The sequence below is a fragment of the Larus michahellis genome, chromosome 7 (assembly GCF_964199755.1).
Source record: "Larus michahellis chromosome 7, bLarMic1.1, whole genome shotgun sequence".
Taxonomy (NCBI): Eukaryota; Metazoa; Chordata; class Aves; order Charadriiformes; family Laridae; genus Larus; species Larus michahellis.
Window position 1 is genome coordinate 19,154,315 of NC_133902.1, and position 27,707 is coordinate 19,182,021.

Below are 27,707 nucleotides of genomic sequence, written 5' to 3' on the forward strand. Positions count from 1 at the left end.
ACCCCATGATGATGAATTTTTGCTAATGTCGAGATTATTTTTGGATACAATTTTGAAGGAGCACTTTGTAACATCAGGAGAACGTGGGAACCCTGCGCTGCCCTTTCCTTGCCTCCGCTCTTCTCCCGCCTTTCCCTGAGCAGCTGCAAAGCTGCTAATGTGAAATGGCATCTGGTTTTTCTTCCATTGAGCAGCAAAACAGTGGACAGATGCCCAAGGGGTGTGAAGCTGGGCCCCTTAGAGCACTGGGCAAAGATCAGCATGTCGCTAACTCAGCACAGCGTTGGAGGAGAGACCTCAGAGGCCACCTGGGGCTTGAACACCTCTACTCACCGCCCCCCGGAAAGGGCACACTGGGAGTGGGTGGGTTTGGCTCTGAACAAACAGCACCGGGGAAGGCAAAACGCAATGAATGTCTCCCTCTGCAAACAGCAGTAGGTGAGAGCTGTTCCGAGCTGTCAAAGAAAAGGAACTCATTTAATCTGGATCCCAGATTAAACCAGATTAAGAGATGGGAGTGATCACACACTGGGGATCCCCCCCATCCCTGCATCCTTGCCAGGCCACGTCCAAAGAGTTGCAGGAAACGTAACGAGCAACGTTTCAGGGACGCAGGGAAGGGCTTTAAAAACCACACGCCCCACCAGTACGGAGGCTCAGCCTGCAGCAGGAGATGGATTTACAGGGAGGGAGAAGCAGAGGTTGGGAAATGAAGAGTTCATGGCCAGGTGAGAAGACCCAGGGGAGGTCTGAGTGACACTACACAGGCATGTCCCCAGCCTCCAGGAGGAGGAGGACCTCAGGGGGGATTTTTGGGTGGAAAGGCTGCAGTGTAAGCAGAGTGGATGGATGCAGCGGGAGATGGATGAACGGCGGGAGAACCTGGGGGCGGGAGGGACAGCACAGGTGGTGGCAGCCATGAGCTTTGACTTTAACAGCGACAGGCGAGTTTTGGATCCCACGGAGGAGAGAGTTAACAACAGCTGACACACTTTTGGCTGGAGAAGTCACAATGACTAGAACTAAGAACTCGGGGCCATAATTCCGGCGGTCTGTCACTACCAGGAAACGTGAAATCCAGTGACCTTTCATCTCCACGACAGAAATGCTGCACAGCACCTGGAGCCATCACCCTTAAAATCCACTCTGACAAATTGGACGATAGGACACGAAGGATAAAATGTCCTCTCCCTCTCTCCCTCCCGAATTTTAGCCTCCCGGTGAACCCCGCCTCCTCCCCGTGTAATGTGGTAACCCCTGCCCAGCGGAGCCAGCTTTGCAGGAGCTACACCGCATTTAGTGAAGCACAAGATAGCAATTCTATTTCTTTTGACAATAAGGAATAAATCTCCAAAGCCACTTGTTCAGACTGCTCTTAAATGATGGCAGAGGGAGGGAAATTGATACTGGCTTTTCATGCATCTTCAGGTCAGGTATGTTAGAATCAACAGATTTTTGCATTAACCTCACTGCTTCACAGCACTTTTGCCCTTGGCAAGACATAATTAAGAAAGGCATGAAAATCTATCGGAATGTACGGAGAGGAAATTATTCTTCCATTAATGGCAGCAACAGCTGAACAAGCAGGCAAGCCACGCTGCTAGTGGAATGCAGCAAACAACGCAGGGCTGTGTTTTAACCCAAAACAAGGACTTTCCTTACCAAAATTTTAAGAAGCAGCTTTTGAAGTGAGGATTTGCACTACATGTTGTTCTGGGGATTGACATTCCCCACCCCCCCCGCAACAGCTGTATCCCTTGAGCCCTTCTGTTTGCCAGTCTAAAATGATGACTACAGGGACCGAGACTAAACTAAAATCTTTTCATCACACCGAGACACGGCACTGTAACTGCCTTCACCACTCTGGTAGAAAGCAAAAGCTACTGGATGGAAGGAAAAAACCAAATAAATTAAAAAAAAAGGGGGGTTCAGTCATTTAAGTGGGTCTGTCAGCTTGTGTTATCTTCATGCGTTTGTGAAACTGAGCTTTAATTGACCGGCTGCAGTGGAGAGCCGAAAGATAAAATCTTGGTCTCAAGATGAACAGACAGCTTAAAGCGTTGCGATCCTCATTCATTAGGATGTGTCAGAGGGATTCAGAGGGGCAAGAGACACAGCAACGTCTGTAACTCTTTCACATGAAATTCCCAAAAATCTATGCGGGAGGTGAAGGGTACGTGCCACACTCGGAGCCATGTCCAAGAGCAATAACAAAATTTGCTCATCACATTCCCTGTGACAACAGAGACTACCTTGGCGCCTGCTTATTTCTATGACTTTGTGAATTATTTCATTTCATTTGTGAAGGATAAAGTCAAAATTACAGGCAGTTGGCCAGCAATTAGCCAGTCAGCCCTGGCTGCAGCAGGAGGAGCAGAAAGCCCTGCTGGCTGGGAGGGGTCCCACACCTCATCCCTACAGCCAGGCTGGGATGGAAGGAAGGGTTCAGCTCCCCTCCACAGCACCCCCCATGCAGATACGCTCCTCGATCCCAAGGAACAGCCCCGCCACCACGCTGCCTCTCCCCTTCCTCCACCACTGGCTCAGAGCTGAGCTGCAAGCCCCGGTCTCTCTCAACTCAGAGACCAGGATCCCCAAGGCGGCTCTTAAGAAATACTTCCCTGCCTAAAACAGGGTTCAGAGAACTCTGTATTTCCAACAGATGAGGGAAGAGAGGAGTAGAGAAATTTGGCAACACCATGGAGAAAACCTCCTGGCTTCTAGTTGAGTATCCAATCACTCTACTGTGCCCTGGAGCCCCTTCAGCAGGTGGCTGATAGTCCTTCTTTCCTCCTGTTCTTGGTCCCATCAGTAGGAGTCGCTTCTTTCCCTCTTATCCTGTCTCTCTGGGCACCCTGCCTGTTTTTGGAAGAAAGATGCTGCCCATTCCTGGTCACCAGGGATGTTTGGGACCGCAACACAGAAAGCCACCAACCCCCAAAGTGGGGGACTCTTGTTACTGGAGGAAACGGTGATAGTGGTGAAAGGCTGGTGGGGAAATCCAGCAGCTCCCGGACCTGTGTGAAGCCACCTTTGAGTCTGCACTCCTGGGAAGCCTGACCGATGCTCACAGTTTGGATTTGTGTGATGCGAACCAGACGGGAAGACATCAGCAAGTGTTGCCACCATAAATGGGGGGATTCAGCGTGGTACCCTATACACAGTGGGAACATGGAGGCCAAACATGCCACCATAAATGGGGGGATTCAGCGTGGTACCCTATACACAGTGGGAACATGGAGGCCAAACACACCCCAGCAGCGTTCGTTCGGGTGTAAATGAGCCAGAGCTACAGCGACAGGCACGACGATGGCCACTGTTACCCCTCCCAGTCATCAACCCAAGACATCAATCGTGCTGAGTGCGATGGGAAACCTCACACCCAAGTGCAACGCGATCTATGCAAAGGTGATGGATAGAGCTGGTTAACATACCTTTTCTCTGAAGATCGGCATCAACAATGGCAAACCAATGAAATTTCCTATGAACATTTTCTGCTTTTCAACAGAAACATAAAACTCTAAATGAAAACCTTGTAAAATATCTGTGAGTAAAAATCATGGTTTAATGCAAAACTCAGGATTTCAAGTAGTATTTTTGGTATAATTTTCCAGACTGGTCTTAATTTTGCCAATTCCTTTAGTAAAAATATTTTGCGTTTCCAACTGTTTGCTTTTTCTCTGTCTTAAAGAGCAGAAAATGTCTTGAAAATGTTATTTCTTTGTAAACATTTTCATTTAGATCCAAAAGCAACCATTACTCTTATCCAGCAGCAGGGATGTATGTAAGAGGAAATATATATGGGTAGTGAATTCCAAACACTAGAAGATGAGTCTAAGCAGCCATTTCTTATATGTTAAGAAAGCCATGAAGAGGTTTATGTGAAGCTAGCTCAACTCTCAATCTGTCTTCATATCTACATCAGGAGAAAAGTGCTTTTCCAGAGACATATGTGTGTACGGGCTGTGGTACAGGACCAGGGAAACCTTCTTGGAAACAGATTTATTTTCCAAAGAGGTACTTTCAGTCATCCTAAAACCCTTCTTGAAAGTATTACTGAATTCAACTCCAATTCATGAAATTGTTTCAGCAGGACAACGAGGGCCAATGCTACACACACAGACTTCAGCACACAACCTACAACGTTACAGGCTCGGTGGGTGTCTTACTGGCCCCAGTGGAAGTTTTGCCATTGATTTCAGTGAGTTTTCCCCTGGTCTTCCATAATAACCATTGGTTTCTTAATTTAGGGACAAAGACTCTCTCTCTTCTTATACACTTGATTTCATGTTAGACTAATTATGAGCAAAAAGCAAAGACATGAAACGATTATCTCCGATATCAGGACTCAGCCCTATAAAGCCTTACTCAAGTCAGCAATCCCATAACCTCCATGTGAAGACACGGGCCAGGAAGGGCAGCCTTAGTGTTCACAGTTGCCACCTCATAACTGAAGCCCACACACAAGGAGAAGTAACGGCCCCATTGACAAGGGCAGCCCGTGTCAATAGAAGCAAACCTCCTGGCGATGCATCAGTAACAACATTTTAATAAAATGTTTCCTTTATACCTCTTTGTTAAAGCCAATACAGTACTTTCTTACCATTTTTGCAGACAGGACAACACTGTTCTGGTTCATAGACTGGGTTGACACACTCGGGAACTGCGCAGTCTGCTACAACACAGTGAACTTCATTGCTGGGCTCGCAGCGACACCATTCGCATGGCGAGGGCTAGGAACAAATCTCAAATTAGCCCATTTCCTCCCGTAGCTCACAAGTTTGCAACATTTCTATCTTGCCATAAGATAAACACATCAGCGTTCAATACCTCTTGACTGCATTCATTCATCATGGGTAATACAAATTAACCTATGGGACAAAATAACAACATCTGAAATAGGCAACCAGAACATTAGAAAAACCAACGAGCATGAAGATTGTTTTCCCAGAGAGGGTGTGGGTGTTTTTAGCTTTCAGGAGACTTTAGCTCCCTTCATCAAAAAGGCCAAGCTGAAGCCACTCGGTTGTACCTCTGCTCTACCCATCCGGTGTTATCTAAAACACTTGGCCGGGAGCAGAGCAGGATTTTTGGCAGATCACGAGTGGTGGTTCATCCCGGGAAGGGAGGACAGGGGGATTTTCCGGGTCATATTCTTATCTCATGTAGACCACCACTGCCAGCAAACCCCAAGCTGTCGGAAAGGTGCTGAGGTGGCCTGCTCATCCACCAGCCTTCTCTATGTGCTGTCATTCCTGCTTTTCAGAGCAGAGGAGAACAGTGTTGCTCTTGGAGGGGCACACGCATTTTATTCCGTGTTTTTGCAGCACCCGCATCAAGGGTCTGTAATCGCTCCCATAATATAGTCATTAGACCTGGCCCTGGCCCCACTCCTGCCTGTTTCAACATGGTTTGTGAGCAACCGTCTCACACAGAATATGTAAATAATTAGGAGCCTAAATAATTCTGCTGAAGTCGGGGAGTTCTGGATTAAAGCACCCAACTAAGTGGTTTTGCTTCAACTCCATCAATTCTAACAGCAATCCCTATCCGCCTCCGAATAGCAGAGAGTTGTCACTGTCGCACCCTTTAAAAAAGCTGTGGAAATCTGTTGAAAAATATAAAGGTCAGTGCTTTAACGTTCCCCATGTCCTTATGTGTGTGCAAGTGTGATGAAAGGATGACAACAGAGCTAAGAAAAGAGAATAAGAGGAGAATTTGAAAGAAAAATCACTTCCTTTCTGTACCTGTAGATTCGATATGTGAATCCCAATTCCTCAGCAACAGTAAAACTGGAACGAGTAAATTGGGAAAAATTCTGCTTTCTTTTGCATTGATAGGAATCTGCAGCAATGGGAATTCCTCCGCATTTAAAAAAAAACCAAAAAGTGAGATGCGAAGGAAAGGAGGATTCATCCCCACGTGTTTCAGACCCCAGTGATGGGTCACTCATTTCTACAAGACAGATACTACCTGTGAGCCCTGCTTCTGGCAGGTAATAAGCTTTTCAGTTCACCTCTAAGAAGCTCCATATGTCTTGAGTCAAATAATTTATTCCCAGGAAATTCATTTCTACCCTAAAATGCACTAATTAAAGCTTCCCTTGCTTTGTCTCAGCGTCTGCAGTCTATAATTCCCATCACCTCTCATTTGCTCGTGGCTTTGGCAATTTAGATAAAATCAGCACTCCTTGAGCAAGGGAAGAAGTCTTGTGGAGGTGGAATTCCTCTCTCTAATTATCTTTCCTCATTCAATCCTGCTTTGATTTCTATCTGAAGCACCAGGAATCTAAATTCATTTGACTGACATTTCTTATTCAAGGCTATTTAATAAGAAGAAACAATACAGAAGAAAATAGACAGAACTATTTGCTGAGGGATCAATAAGAAAATTGCTGCTTTGTTTTTACTCATTTTAATCGCTAATTATATGGAGCAGTAGAACTAGATTCTTGTGATTTGTGGAAGCTTTCACTGACGTATCCTTCAGGACTTGTCCCCATCTTCACTACTACAATGGCTGCGACACTAAGAAATACATGACGTGTTCCCAGGACTGCAGCCCAATCTGCGGCTTAAAGATGATCAACACAAGTAGAAGATGCCCCTGAACGACTCTGCGACTGAGTAAATGAGACATGACACACACATCTTTTGCTTTTGCGTTGTTGGCGTAACCTGAAAATGACACTGTAATAAACCATGATGTTGCTCGACACTGAGAGCAGCTTTTCAAGCGGGAAGAACCGCACACAATTAAAGAAGGAAAGCACACCTCGGCAGCACAAGGAACGAGCAGCCGGCAAACGAAAAGGCTGCTTTGCCATGAACGACAAGACTTTTCTCGGCCACATCCTCTTCCCCGTCTTATCAAGGTCAAGCTGCTTGGTCTTGACTCCAGGTTCTTCCTCTATCTGACCACTTTCTTCACTTGCCAATGCCCCTTACTGTGGCTCTTACCCAGCCCCTCGCCTCCGTGAGTGACTCCGGCCTTCTGTCCGCTTAGTTTGTGATGTGCTTTGGGATCCGATTTGCAAACCCCTGCCCCTTCAGAAAGGGCTTTGCCCCAAGCACACTAATAGAGCATCTTTTTCCTGTTGTCTGTGAGCTCTGCATCCCAGCTATTAATTTCCCTGGAGCTACCCTTCTTGTGGAACAATTGTGGGACATTCGCCAAAAAAGTCCTCTGTTAATTTACATAGGCAGTAGGTAGACAGAGGCAAAATGACAAAGTGGGAACCACGGAAGAACAGTGAACCAGTGAAAGATGTCCCAAAGATTTGTTTCCTGATTTAAAGATTCATCACCCATGGAAGAGGGGTGTTTTCCACTTTTGTAGCCAGTGAAATTCAAACAGCAGCTAACACCAGATCCTGAAAAGAAACTCTCATCCCTACTGAAAAACAAGGTTGAAAAAATACAGAGGGTTTCTGAAGTATGAAGGAGAGAGGACACAAATCAGAGGCTATGCCATTCCCACATGGACAGTGCAAACGCTTTATTGGTGCCCCTTAAACTGATATTCTAGAAAAAGTGTTAAGATTAAAGGATCATAAAAGGCTTGAGCCAGAAGACAATTTATTCACTACACCTGTCCAAGGCAGAATAATCTCTTAGAATACTCTCCAGGGAAGGATTTGTCAGAAAGGATTTCAAGAGATGTTGGCGCAGAAATGTTTTTCTCACTATTGTCCAAAAGGAAAGGATGTTCATGGTGCCCAGCCGTAACACGGACCCACGACCACACAACTGCATGGCCCCTTACTGTTCAAGGCATGTTTGAACAAATGGACCTATAGTCAAAACCAGAGCAGTGAACTGGGTCCTTTTGTAGGAGGTATCAACACAGCTTTTTGACTTGGGAAAACTGGTGCAAAGCACCTGAAATTCTTTTTACCCAATGTTCGCTTACAATGAGGGGGAGAGCACCAACCCTCAGAAATAGTGAGGATATACGTTCTTTGATGGCGTTGTCAGTGTAGGGGCCAAGTCAACCCAAGTTGGTGGGAAGCAGATGTGGCCAACATCTAACCACCATTCAAGAGGGTTTGGGAGCAGATGAAGTGGGACACAGAGCACAAAGGACCTTCTCAGCCTCAGCACTGACCCTGATTCACCTCTCCTTTGGCCAGTCACTTCAAAGAGACCAAAGAAGCACAAGGATGTGGACCCTGAACACCCCTGCTATGACCACACCTAAGATCATGGCCCAACTTCTCTTTCTCTTCCGTTCTATTGACCTCAAGGAGGACTGTGACCCCAGGTTTGGCTGGAGGGCAGGTTCGTTCCCTGCTTCTATCAGAGGATGGCCCCATTCTGCAAACCGGGGTGGCAGAAGGAAGGCGCCAGCACTCCTTTGGCTGCGTGGCTGGAAAACCTTAGTCCCAGGTGCTGTCAAATGGGAAACATCTGCCATCAGCAGAGTTTGTTAACAAAGAAAGAAGGAAGGAAAATTAAAACAGAGAATAGAGAATATGCATGGCTAATAAAGATTTTATGTGCATGAGCACATAATGATAAACTTGATAGATGATATAAACAAACAAACGAATAAGGCAGCAAAGGAAACAGAATGAGAAACAAGATAAGCCCTGAGCAGGGGAAATCACGAAGCCAAACGAGATGTGGATACTGTATCTCCTAATCTTCACGCTCACTCCCCTACACACCAGCTCCCCACCATTCTCACTCTCTGTTTGGAAGCAAACGTAGGAATTATGCTCACTAACATCATCCAGCTACTCCTCACAGTGATAAGGGGCTGGGCAACACATGGGTCCTTCTTTAGTCAGGCACGAGGTTTCATAAAACCACAGAAATTTCGTACCTCTAAGAGGTCTACACCTGGGGGCTCCAGCATGCCCTCAAGTCATCCAAGAAGATGGAGAGATGTGGACAGACAGAGAGATTGCATGATCAAACGGATAATAGCCTAAAATACTAATTCCTCCCAAACTTAAGGGAGAGGTGGAGAAAAGAAAATGGAAAATTGAATTCAAAACTCAGTGTCTAACTCTACTCTTTTCTGTTCTTTTAGAGCTGCAGAGATCCGAATCAAGCATTTTTTTAAACCAAGGCAGCTTGTACAATCACACAAATAACTAACACACAAAACTTCAAGTTTTTAGGCAATATCTTGCTTTACTGCATCTGAGACATCTTGTTTAAGCATAGAAATTCTCTTGTCCCAAATACATCCTGAACTTCACCTGTACTCCACCCTTGGCTCAAGCTTTGTCCACAGCTACAGCACCCTAAGCTGCCTCTCTGCCGTCCCAAACACGTGAAAGATTTTTCTGTAACATGTGGCTTGCCCTACAAAAGCTTATTACTGAGTAATTAAGTATTCTCCTTGAGTGAATGGAGGAAGCACAAATATATATATACACAAAACAATATACTGCAGCCCTCCCCTTCCTTGCCTCCAATAAGGATTCTCTGTCTACACATCTGCTTGTCAATCACTCTCAGCTGCTTCTACGTAAACATCTCCAGAGAGGTGGAAAGGGAGTGATTTACCTAAGACTAATGAAAAACTGTGAAGGTGACACCTGATTGATACTTTTTCTTTACCTGCTTGATGTGTCAATCAGAAGCAATTTCTCTCAGGTTTTGCTCTCTGTCACATTCACCAGACTAACGGGCTTCCAAGACCACTCCTTTCAGTCCTTATGAGGGCTGTCACCCAGCTCAGAAGAGACCTCAGACCAACTTTTCAGGCCACAGCCTCCTGTGATCAGCTGTGATTAATCCACCTGGCTTCACTCAGACTGGAGGAGTTGCAGTTCATTCCCCCTGCGGAGCTGGGTAAACAGTGCCCATTTTCCAAGCAGCCTTCTGAGAGCAAAGTGTTATTTGGCACCTAAGTATTTCAAGAGCCACTGGATCATATATCATTAAAACACACCATACACAGACCTGTTACTCCTCGAGACTTCCCACTCTATGAATTTAGATGCCAGCTCCTGATTTCCTCCAGGCATGTTTAGCACAGCCGCTTCCTGAGACTTTGGACACCTCACCCTTTCAAGAAAAGACTTTGAATTGCGTGGTACTTTCTTCATGCTTAAATTTTCAGCCTCATGGAAGAAGGTGTACACCTTTGCTGGAGCTAGCGTACAGGCTGCTCAAAGCTACCGCAAATTCTTGCAATTGCTCTCTAGTAATCTGTTCTGAGATCCAGTTATCAGGATTTATTGGGCTGCTCTCTTCCTCCTCCTTCCTACACTCTCCAGCTAAGCTTGAAGAGGGTATTCGTACAAGAATGCCCCATAATCGAAGACATCATCTCATTGACTAGGTGCCATGAAGTGGTCACAGAAGGACCGTGTCCTCACGCTGTCTGTCGCACAACAGCCCTACATCAATTATACACAGCTACTAGCCAACAACTACAGAGCAATACAAACTTTACAACTATTATATCACAAATACTTGATATTTCTTTTCAGGAAGAGAACAGAAAAGCTTAATGTTAAGTGTTTACAACCATCTAGTCATGTAACAACAGACACGTACTGATCATCATGCAGGGGCTGTTCAAGTCAGTAGAGGACAATCTACGTACTTCCACTGAATTGAACAGAGCTGCCACTGGGGCCTGCCACGCTTTTCCCAGTCAAATAGGTGTATTTCCAAAATGGGCAGAATGGCTGGAGAAATCTCCTTGGTTGACTGGAATTTGAAGTGGTGCGTAACCAAGAAATTAAGCCAGTGGGCTTGCTTTCTGGGCCCCATGGAAACCCAAGGATCCATCACACCAGAGCAGATGCAGAGCAGATGCCAGGACTCTTGATATCACTGCAAACCTGAATCAGGCATGTTACCTCCCACCTCCTTTAAACACCAAAAAGGAAATGGTGCATAAGTATATGCCTTTTCTAGATTATATTGCAAAGGGAAAATATGCTTTTCATGATAGTTTTACTGAATACGGGGCTGCAGTACTTTCTCCCCCTTTGAGAACATGTTAGTCAAAAGAAGTGCAAACCCCTTAAAAAGAAGGAGATGCCACCATCTCCGTCTCTACTGACGTCAAGGCAGCTTTGAATGCGATGGATCCAACCTGGTACTTCTGCACACACTTGTCCCCGCCTTGCTTTAGATTGGGCTCCACTAGCTCTATCCACAGGCACCGCCTGCCTGCCTGACCCTGGGAAGGGCTGGATGCGTCCCATCCCCTGCGAGGGCTGGACTCCGAGGGAAGGAAAGCCGAAAAGCATCACTGCTGCCAATCTCTCTATCTTTTAGTTTTCAGGAGAGTGTGTGCCAGCGCTCACACGGATAATCACATTCAGCCTCCCCCCTCAGACAGGCTCGACTGATGGCATCCTGCTCCACGCAGATAAAACAGCAGGAAAAGCAGAGCGATGCAAAGTGAAGTCTGTCAAAGTGGGCACTTACATCTTAAGAGTGGCTGTAACTTTTAATGACACTAAGGACAATGGCAATTCTGATGGAAATGATTTTTGTAGCTACAGTTTCAGGTGGCGAATTTATTGGCAGGAAGCAAGAAAGGGAAGAAAGTTAAAAAGGACCTGATGAATAAAATCGGAGGCAAAAATGGTTTCTGCATTAAGCTGAGGTGGGAAGACATAAACCAGGGGAGATGAATAAAAAAGAAGCTGGGATAGCATTCATAGAAGATACTCCCGAAGTTGAAATTAGAATCATTTTCATTGTTATTGAAATTGCCTGTGATCTCAGGCAGATTAGCAGGAGATTGCAGGGAAGTTCACAGAAAGCTTTCAACCGAGAAATTTTGCAGGTGCCGAAGTGTGGAGCAGGGGCTAGCTACTGAGTCCCGCCTGAAGGCGAGACTGGTACCAGCCTATTTCTGTTCTGGGCCGCTCACTTTGCTTTTACCATTCGCCCAAATAACTGTCTAACTTGTGGTAATTGGTAAATGTCTCTTTTTTTGTGTGTACATGCGTGTGCACCAATGCAAGAACTTGCACGAGGCAAAAATTTCACTCTTTTTTTGTCACTTACTCAAAAAAATAAAAATCACCCATCCAGCTAGGGGAGACACACTATCAATTATCTACAGAAACCGTAATGACTTGGATTTTCCATAGGTGGAAAGTCGTTCAAATAAACAATCCAGTGGGTGGTTATAGATGAGCACAATCACTGAGAACACCACCAGGCTGCAAATGATTTTGCAACAGGAAAAAAGTACTAAGTCATTAGATAATTTATTTGCAGTGAAAAACTGGAGCTGTGTCCTACTTACGTGGAGCACTAGCAATACAAATGAACTGTGCCATCCAAAAACTGAAAAATGCTTGCACCACACTGCAGCTCAGCTGAAACAAGGAGCTGGCTTCCAAGAAGCAGCAGAAGCGGAATCCGAGATCCTGTATTTCTAAGGGAGTCCCCAACACGCACACGAGCATTACTAATGTAGGACTGAAATGAAATGACAGATTTCTCCCTCAGCTGAAAGGACAAGAAAGACAGGTCCATCACTGAAAACACTTTCTGTAACTGGGGACTCCACCCTGTACTCAAGGCAGCCCCATCACAAGGAGGTGGAGGACGACTCGCCTGCTTTCTCAGCCTAGAGATGCTGCAGCTCTCCAACCAAAGCTCAGTTTGAGTCACCCCTCACTGCTGCTTGTCTATTCACAGCTACGAGAGTCTTTCCAGCAGGCTGGGGAGCAGGCACGGATTCTGGAAATGGAAAGGCATAAAGATGCTGTAATCTCCCCAGATCCTGTGTACCTCTCTTCCCTTCAGCCCGAGACCATGCCTGTCCATACCTGGAGAAAACGCCCTTACCATCCCTTTGTAAAAGTTCCTGAGGAGCTACTACAGATCAGTAAGCCAGACGAGGGAGAGAAGCACAGAAGATACGCCTCACCGTGGGTATCCTGAGCCCACATCTGATAGTTCAGGGTTGTGATGGCATTAGGAGCTTTATACTCATATATTTGCTATGTACCATGCAACTTGATGGGTTTAAAAGGCTCCTGGAACCGTGTCTGGGTCTGGAGTATGACTCCTCCATTATCTGATGAGAGACACCTTCGAGCCGAGCCCTGGCCCTTTTTCCACGGGAGCTGCCTATCTGCAGTCTCGTGGTTGTTTTTCTCCCCAGAGAGCAGCCGTGGAGCTTTCTTTAACAACATGACTTTGCACTTCTTTCGTAAGAACACTCTCTTTGTTTTGATATATGTCCCATTTTATTCCTGACAGTAGTTGCACCTCACCTACCCTGGGCCTGAGGGGACTGGAGGTCTCCATTACTTCGGTGATGATTTTTATGACTCTATTCCAATTGTTTTTTAGTTCGGACATGCCCGGTGCACAGGGAACAGGACTCCTTTCGAAAGGCTACGGGTATGACAGATGGGACTGTGGCTCCAACGTGTGACGCGCAGCCCCGTTCACACACAGCCAAAATGTGTGCGTGTGCTTCAGATTCGTTAAGCTCCTTTTAATATCACTAGGGAAAGCGAGCCCAGCTGGCAGCTTCCTGCCCTCCGCTCCCTCCCTGCCTGCTCTTGCCATTACCAATGAAGGAGCCACATCCAGGAGAAAGCCTCCCGGGGCAGGGAGAAAGGAACCAAGGAGCTGGGTCAGAAAGCTGATCCCTCTTCCATGGGTTTTCCCTATACCTGTATCTGTTGTTTCCTTCTTCATTCACACCAAAAGCTGGGAGAAGGTGTCGAGATCAGCTCTATGTACTGATAAAACACTGCATTTGTATTAACGAGGTAGGTATAACGTAACCAGCCATCACTGGGAAGGAGATTTGGATCTTGGTCCCATTCCTTCTCCTGCCTTCTTCTGGCTGGATCATCAGATGCACCTTCCGTGGCCACAGTACAGGCCAGGCAGATTTACACCAGTGATGGATTTGGCCCTGAGACTCTTACTCACAAGACAGCCAAATCACAGCTGCACTGCTGAGCTGAATGCCATCTTTGGAGCCGGTCTGTTCTCTCTGAAGACAAGCTCCGTGTCCCCACGCAACTCAGGCAGCTGGAAATTACCACCCTGTCGGTGCCTCCTGGCTGGATCATGGCAGCCAAGGGCAGGTGCGAGCTCCTCTTGCCATAGACCCCACACTGCAGATTTCAGGGCTGTTATCACCCTCAGCCTCAGCACTTTGCACAGTTTTGTGCCTCTTGTGCCCTAAGGGAAGCTGGTCCCACCTCCCTGGTACTGCAGTGGGAGCTCCTGCATGCCACTGGCACACCAAAATGCTCCCTCCTTCCCTCCGAAGCAGCAGCTTCTTCCTGAATGCTTTGCTCTTGCTCACCCCTGCCAAGCTCAGGATCTCCTCCGGCTGGAGACAAGAGCTCGTTATTTAACACGCTCTGTTGCTGCATCAACTTTTACTCCTCCTAAGGAAAGACACATTGGCTGAACCCCAGTCTACGTCTGAGGAGCGGTGAGGAGCTGACTTGCTGTCTTCCTTTGCGTTGCTGAGGGTACAGGAGCTCAAGGGCGCTGAGCGCCCACCTTTACATCTACACACGCAGCCCCTTCTCCTTCACTGTCTCCAGGCCCTGCTGCAAAGCCCTGTCCTGCCAAGCGGTGAGCTGTGGCTGCACCAGTGGCTTAACCCCACTTGGTTAACTTGTCTGCTGGCGTTCGGTTTCCTTTGCTTCTGGGCTTTGACACTGTCCCTGTGTTCGTTGCATGTTGAGAGGTGGGAGAGGGGCAAACGGATCATATGAAACACTGACTTGGACCTGGTTGCTTTTTCTCTCTCCAGCCTAACTTTTGACTTTCTGGCAGCTGGCAAGGTGGATTAGACTTCATGAGAGCTCCCTCAGGCAAGCAAACCCTCATCTCAGGTCTCAGCATTGTGTGAACTCCACAGAAGTGTATCTAACTGGTACCGAACTTTACACCAGTGTCACATCCCACTGGGCCACCCATGATCCATGGAGCTGCAGCAGTTCACAGCAGCAGAGAACGTGCCCCACAGAATGCAGCAGGTCTTTAACAGCGGGTACTATGGAGAAGGCATTTCCAGATTCTCCCGTCTGCCCCCTGTATCCAGTTGCCACCACTTAAACCATCAGGAGAAAAGGCAGCAAGGTTTGGGAGGCTTCTGTCCCTCAGGGGACATTATCACATTCGATTTTGAGCACAAGCTGGGAAGGATGTGAAACGAAAATGGGTTTGAATAGGTTATCTGTGCCGAGAGGACTCGCTGGGGTCTGCTAACGCAGGCGGCACACTGGGTTAGCCCTCACTCGGAACGGTTTTCCTGCCCAGGATGACCACAGGTAACAGCCTGAAAGATTCCCTGCTTTGAGGAGCTGTCTCGAACCCTAACGCTACCCCCAGCACACCGATTCTACTGCAATTCCCAAAGAACTACCTCTGAACTGTACCACAGGGCGAAGAGTAAGGAAGCCTAACACTACTTGTATTTTTATTTTGCAACTAGACTGAGTGTTGTCATTACATGACTTACCTAATTATAGCCTTAAAAACAATAACTAGGATAATTAGCTAATTAAGCATTATTTTTAATGAACGCAATTCTGCATAAAGCACATTCCAGTAGCAACAAACACACACCTGCACTTCCCCTCGCTCTGGTAGGAAACGGTTGGTCTGAAAAACTTCTTGCCAATGATCTGCCAACATTTCTATGGATGACATCCTTCTTCACGAGCTGATGACCACACGGTCTCCAGCCCTACAGAAACATCTCGGGTGACAGGGACGGACACACCCTGGGCAAGCCAAGGGATGAGCGCGTCTCTCCTTGGCCCCACCGCGCATTGCCTGGCAGGACAATAAACCCTCAGACTTGATTCAGTGCTCCTGGAAGGACCTGGTAACAGTTGCGCGTACTACACATCCCATTTTCTTAACAGCACGGCTCCAGCAGCAACGGAGGGGAGGGGGCTGCCAGAGCCCCTTCTCCAGCTGTGCTGAGATATCTCCTCTCTTCCAGCAGCTCTCTGAACAGCCCCCAATTCCGGAAGGCAGCAGAGCCAAGGGGCTCTTTCCTGGAGCAAACATCTGAAAGCCCAGCCACAGCTCTGACGGTACAAATGTTGGGCACGTGTTCATTCCTCTGTTGTATTTACTGGAAAAATACCAATCCCTTGGGTTTGCATGTCCAGGCCAAATTCCGCATTGTGCTCCCGCACCGGTGCACTGTGATAAAAACACGGCGGCTTGCGCTTAATTCCTGGCGATTTTGAATCATGCTGATGCTTGAGTTTTGGGTCTCACCTATTTCAGCGGGGAGCTCTGAGAGAGTACGTGTGCCACGCAGCTGGCGCCACGGAGCTCTGAGCTTTTGGGGCCTCCATTTATTACTTGTATTACTGGAATCCAGGGAAAAACAGCAGCATGGATTTTTTGTAGACAAATTCTGAATATAGACCATTCTCTTTCACCTATTGTAATAATATACTTGTGCATAATGTAATATATATGTTATAGAATTGGTAGGTAAGTACGTAACACAGTTTAAAAAAGAGGTATCACTATAGATCAATATATGACATGCCTATCTATTTTAGTATGTTTTCTTGGTACAAATTATGACAGAAATACAGTAAGTCAGTAATTTCAGATTCCTTTGCATAGACATTGTCACTGTAATTTTGCCAGGAGGGAGATAATAAATCATACTTTTCCATCTGACTGATGTTCTGTTTCCCCTGTCTGATTTCAATGGCTGTATGCTATCTTCAAAGCTGGCATTGTTCATAGCTCCTTTTATTAAAGCACAGGCACGTTATTGAAATTTCTTTTGTATTATGATTTTCTAGCCGTACGTGAAATTGCAGAACACACAAGAAGAAGAAGGAAAAAAAAAAAAAGGCCCCATTTGTTTGAGTCATAGTGGAAAAAAAACCTGCTGCACATACCTTAGAGAGAAAACTGCCAATATTAAAATCAGGGCCCCATGCTGGCTTGGGTTACTAATCAGCTTCTTGTAATTTAAGACCGAAGGTCTAAAACCTACTAGTGATTTGGGTGGCTGGTTAAGATACTACCAAAAGGTTTTGGTAATGCCAGTTCTTGCCATGCTTAGCGTGCCACAATTTGAGCGCCTTCTAAGATCCACCAGGAAACTGAACACTCATATCACAGAGAAGAAAACTCAGTTGAGAACCTTCCTTTGCTCCTCACTTTGTTTTTCTAGTGGCCTAACGAAGCTCCTCGGGTATCTCTGTTCTCTCACGCCGACATGAACGGCAGCATCCACACTCTGGACCCGCAGCCGGGCAGTTGAATACCCCGGGGCAGGGCGGAGGGACCCTCAGGGCAGCCCACTGCCCCGCACCAGCCACCGCGGTCACACACTCCTCCCCCTCACCTGCCTTTTCAACCCAGAGCTGCAACAACCTCTTGCTTTTCACCTAACAGTATCATCCCATCAGTAAATTGCTCTGGGAACGTCCCAAGAGTTTCATTCATATTTGATCAGGTTGCACTGCCAGGCTGGGTTTGCGAGTGGTCAGAGCCAGGCTGTAGTTTGCGCCACGTAATTTCTATTTTTGGCGTGGTTCTGCGGGTGGGAAATCACATTTTGGTTTGGTTGCCTCCTTTTCTCCAGTGGCAGCACAGACACACTGCATTTCAGGGACTAAGAGATGCCGGGATAGCAGCTGAATACATCCTTGCATGTGCTAATGCCTTTTGATGAGAGGTCTTACTTTGTTAAGTTATATTGAGATAATTACATTAATAAAACATTTTTAAAGAGCATTAACAAAGGAGAAGGAGGTGCCGCTATTCCGAAGTAAAGGTTTCCATAATGAGCTGAGAGTTAGTATATGATAATGCTATGCTCATATAGTCCCTCATTTATTTTGGACTCTGATTATACCCCGAAGATCCCTGTTAGAGCTGGGATCCCTACTGTGCAAAGTGCTGCTCAAGAAGACATAAAGCCAGCGAGATACAGAAACCCTAGCTGAAGGATCACAGATGATTTGTGGACAAAACAAAGCAATGAACTTAAGATATAGTGGCAGGAAACATGGAAAAGAAAAATAAAGTAGAACTCCAGCAGTGAAATCCTGGCTCTTTTCAAGTCAGTGGAGACTCTGCCCTGGAATGAAGCTAAAATTTCCCCTTTCCTGGCTTTTACTTCCCCCACAGTGCAGAGGGCTGCCCAAGGGCAAGGGTTGTTCTCCCATCCCTCCACACTTGGGCTTGACGCAAGGGACAGACATTCGGGCATCATCTAGGGACTGTTTGAGTGAGAACGGGTTTGGGAGCAGTGAAGGCAGAAGGGAAGAGGACGAGGCGGTGCAGGAGTCATTGGGAACGGCAGGGAGATGAGAGGCAGCAGCAGGGGTTAAGCACTGGCACAAGAAATTGCAGCGCTGCGCTTGGCAGAATGCAGGGCGGCCACTGATGTGCACCCAAGAAATGTCCTTCATGTTCAGAGCTGTTTCCAAGCTCACGTTCACAACTGCAGGTTGACGCTGCTCTTCTGACGTGAATACTACCAGGAAAGCCAAGCTGTGATGCCAAAACCTCTTGTGTTCCCACCCAAAGGATAACTCACCCAACGTCCTGGCAGGCAAGTGGAGATATTTTAATTACTGGGCCTAGACAATTTCTGCCATTGACTTTGAGAAGGATGGCACCATGGAACCAAGAACCACGTCACGGGGATTCACCCTCCTGCAGGGACAGGGAGCAGTTCCTGCCAGCAGGGTCTAAAATGAAGAGAATATTCAAGATGTCAGCTTGACAATCTCTTGTGAACCCATCACTCATTTCCTAGCAATGGTATTTTGATACAAATCCACAGGGATCCACAGAAAGGTGGTTATTCGCCTATACTGGGTGATGAGAGATCCAGGAAGTTCATTATGGATTATGGACTCTTCAAACTGACAACCTAACCCTTTTCAAACGGCTCCTAACTGTGGCTACAAACGCACCTTAAACCACGCTGTAAATTGCATTTCTCAAATCCGGGTAGGCATGTGCTTTTCTGTCAGTAAGTTATGCAAGAGAGGAAAAACTAATCAGCACTTAGGAAAAAACTGTCATCTCACTGACATTTGCACGATTTCTCCGTAAGCTGCCAACGAACATCCATCACGCTGGCGGTACACTGTCTCCTTAGGTCTACATAAGCTGCTGTCTGTGAACATTCATTTAAAACAGAGTTACAATAACCGAGCCTCCTCTCCGAGTTTGCTCTCTGAGCTGTTATTTGCTTGTTTTCTCTCCCCGGGAAGAAAGGGGAGGGTTAACAACCTCCCTGAAAGATCTCTGCTACTACAGGCACGCGCGGAGCACCAGGGACTCGGACCTTAACCTCCAGGACTGAAATCAAAACACGGCTGGTGTGTGGGAGAAAAAGCAAGCTGCTAAGTGACCCCGAGAGTCCCCGCCAGATCTCTCCGGAGAAAACAGAGAGACTGCCTGAGACTCACGGCATCCTTCACACTTTCCCTGCAGCCACCACAGCTGCCTGTCGCCCCACGTTCCCCTCCGAGAGGGACCTGAGGAGACCCAAGAGACCAGATTCAAGGCCAACAAGGGAAGAAGTGGAAAATGAGGTTGGGAAAGAGATAGAGGGATCCCAGTAAAAGCCACCAGACGTCCTCTTTCTCCTGCTTACTGCTCCACGGGAGTCAAAATCCTGACCACTGGGCAGTAACCTATTAAACATATTTGAGTCAGATCTTCATTCACATTAGGGAGATCATAGAATCACAGAATTGCCCAGGTTGGGAGGGACCTTTCAGATCATTGAGTCCGACCATCAACCTAACTCTGACAAACCCATCACTAAACCATATCTCTAAGCACTGTGTCTGCCCGGCTTTTAAATACCTCCAGGGATGGTGCCTCAACCACTGCCCTGGGCAGCCTGTCCCAAGGCTTGACAACCCTTTCAGTGTAAACATTTTTCCTAATATCCAGTCTAACCCTCCCCTGGCGCAACTTGAGGCTGTTTCCTCTTGTCCCATTGCCTGTTCCTTGGGAGAAGAGACCGACCCCCCCTGGCTACCCCCTCCTTTCAGGGGGTTGCAGAGAGTGAGAAGGTCTCCCCTCAGCCTCCTTTTCTCCAGCCCGAACACCCCCAGCTCCCTCAGCTGCTCCTCACGAGACTCGTGCTCCAAGAGATCGAGCTGGCCTTTCCTGCAGGTGTTTCCAGGTGGAACCACAGCTTCAGATGAAGTTGGGCATAAGTCCCAACAAACCAAGGGCATGAGGCACTCTCCGTATGGGCAGCTGGGGCCCCAAACCCACAAAGATCTCCCAGGACAGATCTATGAAGATGCTGGAGAGGGTTACTAAACCATCTACCAGGGACACAAGGTTTTACAAAAGGATACATGAAAAACTACTAATGAGTTTAAATTTACAATTGAACTTCAGTTCAGCATGTTGTTTGTACTTGTTAACGATTTCGGGGAACAAGCATAAACATTTGGACAGCTGTCTAAGCTAGATGGCTTGTTGTCATGTTTATATTTTGTGCTTATGATTGTTACGAGTCAAAAAAATCAGAGGTACAAGATCAGGTCAGTAGAAGAAAGCTAAATATTCAAGAAATGGGTCTTTATAACTACTTCTCTACCCTCAGATAGTCACAGTTACTGTCAGTGGTAAGAAGAAAAAAGATCAAATTGCATTTGGTTTTCTCACCCCAAACCTAAACAGAAACCTAGAAACAAGACAGGAAGATTCTCCCAAATGGAAACCTCTCTCTGAGTTTGGTATCCTAGAGAAAAAAAAATTCCTAGAGAAAAAATACCCTAATTTGTGAAAGATCAGGCAGTTGAAATTTCTACAAGATGAGTCAGCCCTGGTAATATCACTAGAGCAAGTACAAATGTCTGTGTGCATGCACACACAGACACACACTTACAGAAGATTTTTAAATGGAGGCTAATTTCAGTTGTAACAAAGCAGTGATGAGCACTTCTAGGGATGATGATTTGGAACCTACATATTAGCAAAAGTTAATCAAGTGGGTGAAAGGGTTACGAGCCCACACAAAACAGTGCCTCCGTCGCCACTGAAAGCAGCCTGTTTGTGAGTCAAAACGACTGGAGAAAGCCTCTCCTCTTTTCTTCAGCGTGGGTGGAATGGACTTGAGAAAGTCTGCAGACCGTACGAATGCCCTCTTCAAAGAGGAAGAGGGAAGAGCAGAGCTCAGAGCCTGTAAAACCCATGAACTGCTCAGAATTCCATCTGCGGAGACAGCAGGTAAAATCTTTGTGCTGTTGCAGCAAACAGCAAAATGCTTGGATGTGCCAATGAAGTCAAGATTTCACTTCAGAGTAGCGGTTTCCTCCGTCTTGATGTTCTGCCTTTCCTATAGCATTTATAAACTCTCAGTTCACCGGTGCTCCTTCCTACCCACCAAAACACCCCTGGAAGTGCACAGTAATCTTCCATTGCCTGAAGCTCTTCCACCACTTAAGAGGAAAAAAAGATTTTCACTATTTATTCTAGGCAAACACACAGATTTCGAAAAAAAGCATTTCTGCTCTACTCCACATGGTATCGAGCTCTCAGCAGAACACAGGTCAAAGGCTCCGCTGCCAACTAAATTAGGTCTGAAGGATCTCACATTATTCCTGGGCTGAAGGTTACCATGTGCGAGACTGAGGTGCCACCATCTACTTTGTGTTTCTCAGAAGACACTGAACTTCGCTTTCCACACAACATCCCCCAGCTTTTGAACACAGCAGACAGTGAACCAGATTGCTCTAACTCTCTCTAATAGCCTTTCTCTAAACTGTGTTTTTCTATCCCTTAATCCATTATGAGGGTGCAATATTTCTTTCAGAAAAGTAATTAGTACTTTTGTACTTCATTCACATGCAAAAGATACTTTAATGAGAAGATCCATCTCATTATTCTCCCACTGAAACCTCTCCAAAAAGAGTCCATATAACTTTCTCCTTCCTAAAATCTCTCCAAAAAGAGCCCTTACAACTTGTAAGAACCTAACCATGTGACAGAATTACACCGAGGTGGGACACTTCATCACCTGACAGCACAGCTGTCAAAACGGGACCACTGAGGTATGATTGTGGGATGAAGGCCTTCCTAGGGCAAGAAGAAACCGTTATTTAAGCAGGTCACAAGATCAGCATCTTCGCACTCCTCAGCAAAGCAAAGCAGAGAACAGGTCGATCAGGATGGCCCTCAAGGAGATGCTCCCCATATATTTGTTTTGCCTCGTGTCTATGAAATCAAACTGTCTTGCCCATACTGAGTGACTGCAGTTACAGATGGACAGAAAAAAGATGAACATGGACCATACATGATAAAAGAAAGGAACTAAATACCACCTTCACTGAAAATGACAATATCTGGGAAAAAGGAAATTGTGATCTCTGTTATCGAGAACTTGCAAAGTACACAGACCTATATAGAATTATTTTCATTGTCAGAAAATAAATTGGCAAGTGTATAATGAGATCGGGCATAGAGCCATGAGGAGTTATAGGCTGTCGTTAATTATCTTAAAGCCACATGACCTGGGAGAAGAAACTTGCATATACCTATTGCCTTCACAGAACCTGTTCTTCATTGTGAAACGCTATTTTCCTTAGCAGAATTGAGAACACGCAATCCAAGTCATTAGAATGAGAGATGCAGGTTGTGTAAAGGGTAATGGTTTTTGAAAATCTGGTCTTTCAGATATATTCCAGCAGGATTTCTTCACAACATTCCTAACAGGAACTCAACCATTACAATTAAAATGCATACTTCTCATTACTTCAGATGGTCATCTGCCTAGGAACCAATCTTCTGCCATTCTAGACAGCCTTATCACAGTTGAAATGAAAATATTAAATATAGCTTGCGATCTACTGACTTGCATTCTCATACAGCTATGAGTAACAACTCCCAGTACCACGTCATCAATTTTTGCTATCCAAATTGGAAAAGGGGTTCTTATGAAGCACTCAGTATTGATTTACCACCGTTTTTACAGACACCATTGGCAGTCCAACCTGACTCATGCTACGAGCAAAGGAGGAGGTTGTCCACAGTAGCAGATTCAGGGGGCTGGCATTTCACGCAGGAGCTTTTGACTCACCGTTGGCCCTCTGGGAGTGTACACAAGGGGGAAGGTGCCAGACCTGCATCACAACTAAAAAGGACTTCAGCTTTAGCAACAATTAATAGGAGTAAGCAAATACTGAGTGCCTTTCAGACTCCCCGGCAGAAATACAATTCCAATAGCATACTAATATTAAATACTGAAGAAAGGATTTCATACCTTAAATTCCTCCAAGATTTTGTAATTTTTCCCATGATATTCACAAAAGTTTTTCACTTCTTTGCATTCTGGACAGCACCCATTGTGTTCCACTTTTGTACACTTTGGGTGGATTTTAGGGCATTCTGGTTGATCGCAAACAGGTCCATCCTCAGTACAGACACAGGGACAGTTGGAATGTCCCGGGAAAAAACGTTCTCCCAGTTTGTACACAAACCCACTGTCATCCACACAGCCCTTCCCTCGGTAGTCATCAAAGATCAGATTGTCATTACTGGAGGTCTGGTCCCCTTCATCGGCAGGGTAGTCTTCATGATTGATGGCAGCCGGAGAGACCAACGCAGGGATTACAAACAGAAGTATCCAGGCTTCATGGATATGAAGAGCCATCCCCCTCCTTGGCTTCTCCATGGGATCTCAATGCCAGATAGAGACAGCTGCTTCCATAGGGAGACCAGTGTTGTGGTCTGAAAGCAAACATTTTCAAGTGAGAAAAAATTCAAAATTCTAAGCAATATTGACTTTTAAAGGCCATAGTTTCAACCAGCACACAAGAATAAATCAGTGCTGTCAAACTGCACAGATAACTATCACCGTTTCAGTTGAATTAAGCCTCTTCTCAACTACTGTTTAAGAGAATAAAGCATATGAAACACATAAACTAGGCACACACTAACCTCTAACCATAAGCCCACAAAATATCTCTATAGAAATGGTGGCTCACAGAATCACCCAGTTTTTGTTTCCCTCATTTGTGCAGTTGAGTTTTCTGATGCACCAGAAATTAAAACAGCAGCCTGAAATGGCATGGTGATGGGCAGCTCAGAGGGATCTGAACCCAGGTTTAAGCACGGCCTTAAGCTCCTGCTGTGGCCACTGCCCCTCTGTGCTGCGCGTGGCGCACAACCCACTTCGTTAAGCTGAGGTGGGAAAACCGACTTGAAAAATGAGATAAACATACTCTGTAGGTAGATCTGTGTCCAACGCGAAAGATGGTGCTGGGTTATGCTCGCTCTGCGAGAGGTGGAATAGCACAGAATTTTATATACAAGCATTTCTGAGGAGGAAGAGGGGACCACCTGGGCTACCCACACAGCCCACCCTGCGGCAGGTATGTATAATCCCAAGAGAAGCAAAAACATTCTTCACCTTCTCCATTATTCAGCATTTCAGTAATTCCCAGAGAGAAACGCAGGGAGCAGGATGTTAAATGCCTGTGTAATGCGTGGAGCCGCTGAAATGCATTTGTCTGATGGAGCTGGAGCCTTTCTAAAACTTTGGGAGCGATGCAGCGTGGCCCGAGCTTTGCGGAGCTGTGCCGGAGCGGGGGAGCCAAGGACTGACCCAGAGAGGGAGCGGAGCTTCGCGCTGCCCCCGGGAGAGGCAGCTCCAGGCAAAGGCTCCGTCTGTCTGCGTGTCCTGGGTGTGCTACTGGCTGCCCCCGGTGCCACATCACCGCCACCAACGCACCGTCCTGCCGGCACACCAGCCAACGGCCAGCCCCGGCAGCAACATGGTTTCTGAGCTCTCTTAAGAGAACTGGGGAAAGTATTATGGGAAACTTTTAAATGAGATAAGATAATTAGCATTATATGGATTGAGGAGCGACGGGGGCAGCTGCTGGCACAAACCAAAAATGGACTGTTTGGATGCATGTGTCATTCCTGCTCTTCCTCCGTTCCCATAGTGTGCACACAGAGATAACACACAGTACAGATAAACATGCACTAACCTACACACACAGGCAAACACATACTCCCCCGCCACCCCTCTGGGAGGTATTTGTTATGTAGCGGGATTTTTGGTGGACTGCAGATGTTCAGCAATTAATTCTCCCTTAACTGAAGAAAAAAAAAACAAACCAGCAGCAGGAGGAGAAACAGCTTTAATCCTAGAGAAGCAGCTAAGGGATCCTGTTGACAAAGCAGTTTTTGCAAAGCCACAACAGAGGGAGACACCGGATATTACACAAGCTTTATCAAATTCAAAAGATATCTTCTTAATTGAAGTACTAGCTATGTTTCCATCACAAGGACTATGCACCCTGTTACCACCATCAGCAGTGTCTATTGTAACATGCTGTTTGGAAATCCCATGATTCATGCAGATACTGCTGCTTTACAGAGCAGAGAATCTTGCCCACTTAAATGCTACAGGTAGGTTGCAACATTGCAGATCTGTGGGCATTTAAGGGGGAAAAAAAAAACCACGCAAGCAGAAGCAAATGAAGTCAATCACGTCTGAGGAAACGTGAAACAATCAGGAGAATTTGCTGAAGTTTGATGAGGAAGCTCTCAAAATTATTAAAAAAAAAAAAAAAGTTCTCCACAGATCATAAATAAGACCACTATATTTTGCTACAGCATCTGAGATGTCCCACGGCAACTCACAAGCCCTCGGCTCAGCGGCAATGGCCGGGAATCAGAGAGACTGCAGACGTCTTGCACGGACAGATTTCAACAAGTAAACAAATGCTGCCCAGCTCAGAATTAGTTTACAGCTGAACTTTCTCGTCATTTCTCATCACCAGGGAGGCCAGGATCGTAGGTAAGTCTCTGAGTAAAACGCTTCCATCCGCCTCCCCTCACCCCAAGTGAATAATTCACACTTACCTAATCAGGCTCGATCTGAAAGCTGAAAGGGGTCACAGGCCAACATGGACTAAAAGGTTAGAAACAGATTAGCGAAAGCAGTTCCTCTTAATCACATTTTCAGCGTTGACTCACGGACAATCCCTTTTCCTCCACCTCCCATGGCAAAAGCGGGGGAAAGCGGCAGCCCAGCGACCACACCATGAGAACTAAGCTTGAAGCGGGTGGCGAGGATTCAGGGCGAGCAGCGGCGCGGTCCGGAGGCAGGGATGCCGCGGAGAAACCCCGCTGCCAGCAGCACAGTCATCGCGGCCAACTTGGGCTGGATTTCCTCAGGTTTTGGCGGTGGAAGGAGGGGGGGGGGGAGGGGGGGAACGAGGAAAAAAAAAAAAAAAAACAAACAAACCAACCACCCCATCTATATCCCCTCCCTATGCCCAGCGGATCTCCTGCGATTCCAGATTTGCCACAGCGGGGGCGGGGGGGGGGAGAGGGGGAGAGGGGGCTGGTTAGGCTGGAGGCAGGCGGCGGAGGGAGGGCGGAGGAGCCCCGCGGCCGGGCAGCCCCTGCGGGGACCCCCCGGCCCGGCAGCCGGGCATGCCCGCGCCGCTCCGCGCTCTCTGCCTACTGTTATTATAATAATTAATTATTTAGGAGGGGGAAAAAAAAAAAAAAAGGGAAGGGGGGGGGGGAAATACAAATAACGAATTCCGCGTCGGAGCGCCCGGCGGGCCTCAGCGCGGGCGTGCCATGGCGCGGAGCGGCGCGGGGGTTCCGCGGGGTCCGCGCTGCCGCCGGGCGCCCCCAGCGCCGCGCCCCCCCGCCCCGCTCACGGCCCCCGCCCCGCGGCCGCGGCCGCCGCCGGGGAGAGACCCCCCAGCGCCGCGGGACTGACAGCGGGCATCCTCCCCCCGGGCGGGCGGCGGGAAGGGGCGCCCGGCTCCCGCGTCTCGGGCTGCCTTACACGAGAAATCGATCTCCCTGCAATTCGGCTGCTCTGTCATTAGGCGTCATCGTAAAGCTGTTTCTCCAGAAAGAGATTCTGGATGTTGGAGGAAAACACAGTGTCAACAGAAAAGAGGGAGAAACTGGGGATTTTTAGACGGATAAAATGCAGAATAATACTTCATTCGGGCGATTATTCCCACTGCAAACATTAACTATGAAAACACTTCACTAAGCCCTCGCTGCTGTGGTGTCAAACCGTATTTTTTTTCCACAATGCCTTGAGAGGAAGGTTACAGTAAGCAGCGTGCTGGTCCTGGGCTCCAGAGACAAACCCTACCTTCGGCATTCCCGGGAAGCAGCTGCTCTGCCTTGGGATGGGAGAAGACGCCGTGCCCTTTGCGGCCGTGGCCCTGCTGGCTGGAGAGCTGCCCACGCTCCAAGGTGCAGAACCGTAACGCGTCCATCGCTGCTCGCCAGAGCCACGGAACCCCCCCTGAAATTCAGAGGAAAGTTATCGAGGTTTGGTAAAGCAAAGCGAAGAGAGCTGCGCTGGAAGTTTGGAGATCGTTGCTTTGAAGGCACCCTTGTGTCCTCCTGTTTTCTGAGATAAATTATCAGAAAGTTGGACAGATCGATAATAATGAGATTGGATTTTGGAGTGATTAAGTGAATCTGGAGACCCTGGCATGCTACCCATTAGGAGCACAGCTATTTCACTTATATTTGGATACAATTATTCAGGGCCAGATTCTGACACACTGACCGAGCATCGGGGAAGTAGATGCTATTCTGGCACCTGGAGGAATCAGCATCAGACCATGCTCTTAACACTACTTTTCTTGTACAGCTTTGTAAGAAATGAAGACGCAGGTTTTTCAGGTGAATTTCAAGGAGGTCAGGCATCGAACTCAACCGAGGGCCTCGCTCCCTTATATCCTTATGGAAAAAACAACCATAATG

General features: G+C 47.0%; 1 protein-coding gene across 6 annotated transcripts in view; it reads right to left on the reverse strand.

Moving 5' to 3' along the window:
- The window catches only part of VWC2L (von Willebrand factor C domain containing 2 like), a 54,315-nt gene extending 27,682 nt beyond the window's left edge, over positions 1-26,633 (reverse strand). For 2 of the 6 annotated variants that reach the window (XM_074594140.1, XM_074594139.1), the window contains exons 1-2: positions 25,821-26,633; positions 23,209-23,675 (exon numbers count right to left, since the gene is read on the reverse strand). In XM_074594140.1, coding sequence (XP_074450241.1) covers positions 23,209-23,619 — 411 coding nt within the window. In that variant the 5' untranslated portion in view covers positions 23,620-23,675; positions 25,821-26,633. The other 4 variants (XM_074594137.1, XM_074594138.1, XM_074594141.1 and 1 more) reach the window with 4 other exon arrangements.
- Between the last annotated feature and the right edge of the window lie 1,074 nt (positions 26,634-27,707).